The sequence below is a fragment of the Nerophis ophidion genome, linkage group LG10, assembly GCF_033978795.1.
Source record: "Nerophis ophidion isolate RoL-2023_Sa linkage group LG10, RoL_Noph_v1.0, whole genome shotgun sequence".
Taxonomy (NCBI): Eukaryota; Metazoa; Chordata; class Actinopteri; order Syngnathiformes; family Syngnathidae; genus Nerophis; species Nerophis ophidion.
The window spans coordinates 73551473-73559909 of NC_084620.1; the positions used below are offsets into that span (position 1 = coordinate 73551473).

An 8437-nucleotide genomic window follows, 5' to 3' on the forward strand; every position below is an offset into this window, starting at 1 on the left:
CTATTATGGTTTCATCTGACCACATGACATTCTCCCAATCCTCTGCTGTATCATCCATGTATCCATTTTGGTATAAACTCAACTCGTTGTGTTTGGAGGAAGAAGAATACTGAGTTGCATCCCAAGAACACCACACCTACTGTCAAGCATGGGGGTGGAAAACATCATGCTTTGGGGCTGTTTTTCTGCTAAGGGGACAGGACGATTGATCCGTGTTAAGGAAAGAATGAATGGGGCCGTGTATCGTGAGATTTTGAGCCCAAACCTCCTTCCATCAGTGAGAGCTTTAAATGGTTGACCAAATACTTATTTTCCACCATAATTTACAAATGAATTGTTTGAAATTCCTACAATGTGAATTCCTGGATTTTTTTTCCCACATTCTGTCTCTCACAGTTGAAGTGTACCTATGACGAAAATTACAGACCTCTGTCATCATTTTAAGTGGGAGAACTTGCACAATCGCTGGCTGACTAAATACTTTTTTTTGCCCCACTGTAAACAATTAAAAAGGTCGTTAAGTGAAGAACATCGGTAAATGAATGTAGAACCCTCTTTGGGACATCATCGCCATGGTTCGCTGGTTCAGTTTAAACCCACCCTGACCGGTGCCATAGAGTCATGTGGGGTCACCAGGGCCAAATTTTAAGTTGAATTTAATTTGGAGGCCCCCCCACCCTTACAAAATGGACGCACCGCAAAGTAATCTGTAGATTTCCAAGCTTTATTATTAGGACGAAATGAAATGAACAGTGTCTTTCAACAATGGAACAATGCTCTTTCATATCACCCTTTTGAAGGCCATTTTTCCGCCTAGTTTTCTACTGCCGGCCGCTGATTGGTCAGAGGCTGCGTGCTGTTTATGTGCGCTTTAAGCGGCCACTTTGCGAACGCGCGCAAAACCCACGCACGCGGCCCTGGAGGTCAACGCGTTTCATCGCTTCCTGTTTACGTGAAAAGACGACATCACCACGAGAAGAAAGATGATGAGGCTGTCGCATGTCATCGACGTCACATGATGCAGTCACCTGGGCGGCGTCAGCGCGTCCGTGGACGTCTGCGAGCGGCGCCAAGGCACTTGGTGAGACGACTTGAAGGCACTAAACGTCAGAGAAGGACAAAAGCCGCCCTCCTGAGGCAACCTCTGACACGCGCGCACGCAGACAGCGATGATGATGAGGCCGCATGCTGAAGAAGAGGGGTCTACGCGTGCGTTGCCATGACGACAAGCACTTACCCCGCCTCCTCCAAATGTCCACAGAGTTTTAATCTAAGGAAGTCTAAAAATAGGACTAAACAAGCAATCAGCGACATGCTAATGAGGCTAACACTTTGATGCTGGCGTCCTCAATCAAAAGGTGCTGTTACCGTGACAACAGCCTCACACGTCCGTCAGCAGCTTGCCACCGTCCACACAGTTCCGGGTCGGCGGCGTGCAGTTGGCGCCGCGGAGGTTAGCCTCGCGCAGGTTGTCGATGCTGTTGTCCACGTACTCGGACTTGCTGAGCATCGAGGAGCCGTCGTCCGGCGCCAGGTTCTGTTGGCTGACGTGGAGCAGCTGGGCCTGCTCCTCGCCGTCAGTCTCGCGGTGGTAGAAGTAGTTGAAGTTGGACACGATGACGGGCACGGGCAGAGCAATGGTCAGCACGCCGGCGATGGCGCACAGCGAGCCCACGATCTTGCCGCCGATGGTCACCGGGTACATGTCGCCGTAGCCCACCGTCGTCATGGAGACCACAGCCCACCAGAAGGCGTCCGGGATGCTGGAGAAGTGCGACTCGGGCTCCTCGGCTTCGGCGAAGTAGACGGCGCTGGAGAAGAGGATGACGCCGATGAAGAGGAAGAAGATGAGCAGGCCCAGTTCGCGCATGCTGGCCTTGAGGGTCTGACCCAGGATCTGCAGACCCTTGGAGTGGCGGGACAGCTTGAAGATGCGGAAGACGCGCACCAGGCGGATAACGCGCAGGATGGCGAGCGACGTGGCCTGCTCGCCGCCGCCACCACCACCGCCACCGCCGCCCCCGCCGCCCCCTTTGCCCTCCTTGTCGTCCGGGTCGTCGGCCAGCTCGGTTCCGAGCGTGATGAAGTACGGGATGATGGCCACCACGTCGATGGAGTTCATCATGTTCCGGAAAAAGGCCATCTTGCTGGGGCAGGCGAAGAAACGCACGAGGAGCTCGAAGGAGAACCAGATGATGCAGAGCGTCTCCACCATGAAGAACGGGTCCGTTAGCACGTAGCTCCTGTAGCTGCCGGTTGAGTTTCCCGCCGCCCGCCGCCGCTCGCCCACGTCCTCCTTGAGATCCGGCAGCGTCTCCAAGCAGAAGATGACGATGGAGATGAGGATGACCATCACGGACACGATGGCGATGCCCCGGGCCGGGCCAGAACTCTCCGGGTGCTCGAAGAGGAGCCAAACCTGCCGTTGGAATTCTTTATCCGGCAGCGGGCGCTCCTCCTCGCGGATGAAACCCTCGTCTTCGCGGAACTTCTCCATGGCCTCGGCCCCGAGTTCGTAGAACTTGATCTCCTCGGAAAACATGTCCAGCGGGACGTTGACGGGCCGCCTCAGCCGACCCCCGGACTGGTAGTAGTACAAGATGGCGTCGAAGCTGGGTCGGTTGCGGTTGAAGAAGTACTCGTTCCGCAGCGGGTCGAAGTAGCGCATCCTCTTTTTAGGGTTCCCCAGGAGCGTGTCCGGGAAATGCGCCAACGTTTTGAGTTGCGTCTCGAAGCGAAGACCCGACACGTTGATGACCACACGCTCGCAGCACTCGGCAACGCCGAACTCGTCGTCCTGAGGGTGACCCGGCAGAGTGGCGCTCTCGTCCACGTTGTCCGTGGACACCACCGTCATGCTTGTGGAGGGGGCGTGGGGCTGGAAGGGGGGTGGGGTGGAGGGGAGGGTGCAGGACAGGAAGTGCGGGTCAGAGCGGCGGGCTCCTAGTCCATCATCATCATCATCATCATCATCACCTGCAGGAGGCGGACATCTCGATGCGTCCTTTGCTGTCACTCAAACGTGCACGCGTCTTCAAGGTGTTGTTTTCCCGCTCGCGCAAGCCCGCCGGACCCGCGCACGACCGGGCCGAGTCCCGCCAACATGCTGGCCGTCATGCGCACGCACGGAGCCCGCAGCACAATCTCCCTCTTTCCTCGCCTCGGTGGTCTTTCTGGATCGGAACCGTCAGAAAATCCGGCAGCGGAGCGCGCGTCCGTGCACGCTCATTGGAAACATATTGTCGCGTGGAGGAGGGCGGGGCTAGGTGGAGGGGAAGAGGGGGGGGGGATACGACGCATTGCAGACTCACTTTTGGCGCCACAGTGAGAGAGTCCACGGACTGATCCGAGACCAGCAGCGGGGAATATTCCTGTGTTGCCATGGCGACTGTGTCACACACACACACACTTGCGGCACGTGAAGGTCACATGACACTGCTGTCAGTCACCTTGTAAGCGCCCGCCCTTCCGCGCCGCCGGGTCACCGTGCGTGACCTTTGACCCCCCCCCAGGTTCGGCGTGTTGTGATGCGTACAAAACGCCAGCTCGCTCCCACGCGCCTCGGCGTCGGCAGCTGCGGCGCCCCCATTCATAAAGGCTGCTTATATAACGCATGCGGCCCCCTCGTCGTCCGACGCTATTTTTAGGCGCCGTAGCATGCGGGGTAAAGAGCGCGGCCGAGTCGCCCTTGAAGACTGCCGTGCGACTTAAGCGAGCAATTATTAGCATCACGTCACGCCAACAGATGACGGAGGGACGTCCGAGGGCCTGTCAAGATGGCGGCCGTGACCGCGTCTGACAACAGAGATGGCGTACACTGGGATCCTGTAGTTGCGACAAAAACAACACTGTTGCCGTGACGATGGCGTCTTGCGCTGCGTTTTAACCTTGGCCTTACACACACACACACACACACACACACACACACACAGTTTAACACACACATGTACGCTTGCACCTCCTGGTACCCCAGCACCTACAAACCCCTCAAATCTACACTCCAAACATCCCAGAATAAGCTAGTCCGGTTACTTTTAGACCTCCACCCCAGATCACACCTCACTCCAACCCACTTCTCCAAAGTGGGCTGGCTCAGAGTGGAGGACAGAGTAAAACAACTTGCACTGAGCCTGGTCTATAAAATCAGCTACACCTCCCTGATACCGAAGTACATGTCAAACTACTTCCTACTACCACAACACCAGGGGGAGCTCCACAAACCACGTTAAACCCAGATTCTGATTTAACAAAGGTCTTAACTCATTCTCTTTCTATGCCACATCAATGTGGAATGCACTCCCAACAGGTGTAAAAGTAAGTGCATCTCTATCCCTTCAAAACCGCTCTAAAACAACACCACCAGACAACTTCAACCCTTTACTAATACCCTCCTCCATTCACATCCCATTTCCCTGGATTATAAATAACCTAATGTAAATAATCAAATGTACTTCTAATGTATATACTTGTTCTTATGCTATCTGAACTCACTATGTTCTCTGCTGGCTGTACATATCCTAGTAAGTAAGACCTACACTGTTTCAATGTCCATTTCTCTGTTGATGACTGAAGTACTGATATCAACCAAAGCTCCTCATCCCACCCCCCGGATTGTAAATAATGTAAATAATTCAATGTACATACTATGATGATTAACTTGTGTGATGACTGTATTATGTTGATAGTATATATTTGTACCATGAATTGATCAACGTGGACCCCGACTTAAACAAGTTGAAACAATTGACCATTTAGTGGTCAATTGTACGGAATATGTACTGAACTGTGCAAGCTACTAATAAAAGTATCAATCAATCAATCAATGGAGCAAAAAATTATGTAGTCAGCCACCGATTGTGCAAGTTCTACCGTAGTACCTCTTTGTTTTTTGCTCTGAAATGGTTTCAAAAGGTCCAACGAGAACTGAATCATGTAAAAAGCCAAGCAATGATTCCTATAATCTGTTTTTTCTAGACACCCACGAATATGAATGAAATCTCTATACAGTGGGGCAAAAAAGTATTTAGTCAGCCACCGATTGTGCAAGTTCTCCCACTTAAAATGATGACAGAGGTCTGTAATTTTCATCATAGGTACACTTCAACTGTGAGAGACAGAATGTGAAATAAAAAATCCAGGAATTCACATTGTAGGAATTTTAAAGAATTCATTTGTAAATTATGCTGGAAAATAAGTATTTGGTCAACCATTCAAAGCTCTCACTGATGGAAGGAGGTTTTGGCTCAAAATCTCACGATACATGGCCCCATTCATTCTTTCCTGAACACGGATCAATCATCCTGTCCCCTTAGCAGAAAAACAGCCCCAAAGCATGATGTTTCCACCTCCATGCTTCACAGTAGGTTTGGTGGTCTTGGGATGCAACTCAGTATTCTTCTTCCTCCAAACACGACAAGTTGAGTTCATACCAAAAAGTTATATTTTGGTTTCATCTGACCACATGACATTCTCCCAATCATCTGCTGTATCATCCATGTATCCATTTTGGTATCAACATATGTGGGCAACTGTGTTGGTTTCCGGCCATACCGCTTACGTGGAGTGATTTCTCCAGATTCTCTGAACCTTTTGATATTGTGAACCGTAGATGTTGAACTCCCTAAATTTCTTGCAATTGCACTTTGAGAAACGTTGTTCTTAAACTGTTTGACTATTTTCTCACGCAGTTGTGGACAAAGGGGTGTACCTCCTCGCCCCATCCTTTCTTGTGAACGACTGAGCATTTTTTTGGGAAGCTGTTTTTATACCCAATCATGGCACCCACCTGTTCCCAAATAGCCTGCACACTTGTGGGATGTTCCAAATAAGTGCTTGATGAGCATTCCTCAACTTTATCAGTATTTATTGCCACCTTTCCCAACTTCTTAAATATTTGCAAAAAAAAAAAAGTTTATCAGTTTGAACATCAAATATGTTGTCTTTGTAGCATATTCAACTGAATATGGGTTGAAAATGATTTGCAAATCATTGTATTCCGTTTATATTTACATCTAACACAATTTCCCAACTCATATGGAAACGGGGTTTGTAGTAATATACGTGTATGAAAGTATATACATGTGTAAAGGTGTATTTCTATATACAGTAGAGGCCAAAAGTTTGGACGCACCTTCTCATTCGATGCATTTTTCTTTATTTTCATGACTATTGTAGATTGTCACTGAAGTTAAAGTACCAATGATTGTCACACACATACTAGATGTGGCGAAATTATCCTCTGCATTTGACCCATCACCCTTGATCACCCCCTGGGAGGTGAGGGAAGCAGTGGGAAGCAGCGGTGCCGCGCCCGGGATTCATTTATGGTGATTCAACCCCAAATTCCAACCCTTAATGCTGAGTGCCAAGCAGGGAGGTAATAGGTCCTATTTTTATAGTCTTTGGTATGACTCGGCCGGGATTTGAACTCACGACCTACCGATCTCAGGTCCACTGAGCAGGTTACACTGAAAAAAAACTATGAATGAATACATGTGGAGTTATGTACTCAACAAAAAAGGTGAAATAACTGAAAAAAAAGTATATTCTAGTTTCTTCAAAATAGCCACCCTTTGCTCCGATTAGTGCTTTGCACACTCTTGGCATTCTCTCTATGAGCTTCAAGAGTTAGTCACCGGAAACGGTTTTCACTTCACAGGTGTCATAGTTTTGATGCCTTCAATGACCATCTTTAATGTAAATGGTCATGAAAACAAAGAAAACGCACTGAAATGAGAAGGTGTCCAAACTTTTGGCCTGTACTGTATGTATACGTGTGTAAAGGTGTACGTGTTTGTGTGTACAGAGGTACAAGTTTGTTTGAAAATGTATGTGTGTAAAAGTGTAAGTGGGTAAAGGTGTAGATGTGTGTTAAGTGTATGAGTATAAAAGTGCCATAATATAAGGATGTGTGTAAAAATGTTGCCATTTGTAAAACTTGCACGCCTGTAATAGTGTATGTGCGTAAAAGTGTATGTATGTGTGTGTGTGTGTGTATAGGTATGTGCACGTGTAGAGTGTGTCAAAGTGTGCATGTGTAAAAGTGTATGGGTGTAAAAATGTACACGTTTCTGTGTACAGGTGTAAAGTATAAATGTGTAAAGGTATACCTGTGATAAAAGCGTATGTGTGTAAAAATGTTGCCGTGTGTAAAGGTGTATGTACAAAACCCAAAACCAGTGAAGTTGGCACATTATGTAAATCGTAAATAAAAACAGAAAACAATAATTTGCTAGTCCTTTTCAACGTACGTATATTCAATTGAATAGACTGCAAAGACAATATATTTAATGTTCGAACTGGAAAACGTAATATTTTGCAAAAAATAGCCCATTTGGAATTTGATGCCTGCAACATGTTTGAAAAAAACTGGCACGTGTGGCAAAAAAGACTGAGAAATTTGAAAAATCGCCATCTTCGAAGCAACATTATCATGGACGCCCCTGCTTATTTCAGCAAGACAATGCCAAGCCACGTGTTAGAACAGCGTGGCTTTATAGTTAAAGAGTGTGGGTATTGGACTGGCCTGCCTGTTGTCCAGACCAGTCTCCCAGTGAAAATGTGTGACGCATTATGAAGCGTAAATACCACAACAGAGACCCTGGACAGTTGAACAACTTAAGCTGCACATCAAGCAAGAATGGGAAATAATTACACCTGAAAAGCTTCAAAAAATAGTCTCCTCAGTTCCCAAAAGTTTACTGAGTTAAAAGGAAAGGCCATGTAACGCAGTGGTAAATATGCCCCTGTGCCAACTTTTTAAATTCTAAGTTGATGATTATTTGCGGGGAAAAAAAGAAGTTTCTCAGTTCGAACATGAAATATCTTATCATTGGAGTCTATTAAATTGAATATAAGTTGAAAAGGATTTGCAAATCATTGTTTTCATTTACGATTTACACAACGTGCCAACTTCACCGGTTTTGGGTTTTGTATGTAAAGGTGCATGTGTTTCAAGGTGGTGTATGCATAGGCGCCAATCTACATTTCTGCCAGTGGGTGCACGGTCTGTGTTTATTAAAAAATAAATAAACTTTCAGTGAAGTTAAAGGCCTACTGAAACCCACTACTACCTACCACGCAGTCTGATAGTTTATATATCAATGATGAAATATAAAAATTGCAACACATGCCAATACGGACGGTTTAGTTTACTAAATTGCAACTTAAAAATTTGCGCGAAGTATCCTGTTGAAAACGTCGCGGTATGATGACGCGTGTGTTTGACGTCACCGGTTATAGCAAACATTTTTTTCCAGCCGGATCCAAGCTATAAGTAGTCTGCTTTAATCGCATAATTACACAGTATTCTGAACATCTGTGTTGCTGAATCTTTTGCAATTTGTTCAATTAATAATGGAGAAGTCAAAGTAGAAAGGTGGAGGTGGGAAGCGGTGTATTGCAGCTGCCTTTAGCAACACAAACACAGCCGGTGTTT

At 47.3% G+C, this 8437-nt stretch overlaps 1 protein-coding gene across 1 annotated transcript; it reads right to left on the reverse strand.

The window, feature by feature from the left end:
* Positions 1 to 376: 376 nt before the first annotated feature.
* LOC133561284 (potassium voltage-gated channel subfamily A member 1-like) lies at positions 377 to 3267 on the reverse strand. Its single transcript, XM_061914648.1, has 2 exons — positions 2977 to 3267; positions 377 to 2878 (listed from the first exon to the last, which is right to left on the reverse strand). Exon 2 carries the CDS (start codon positions 2855 to 2857, stop codon positions 1382 to 1384), a length of 1476 nt encoding a protein of 491 aa, XP_061770632.1. The 5' UTR covers positions 2858 to 2878; positions 2977 to 3267; the 3' UTR covers positions 377 to 1381.
* Between the last annotated feature and the right edge of the window lie 5170 nt (positions 3268 to 8437).

Excerpts from the sequence above, each read along its gene's own strand:
- LOC133561284 (XM_061914648.1), bottom strand. The coding sequence starts at position 2,857 with ATGACGGTGGTGTCCACGGACAACGTGGACGAGAGCGCCACTCTGCCG.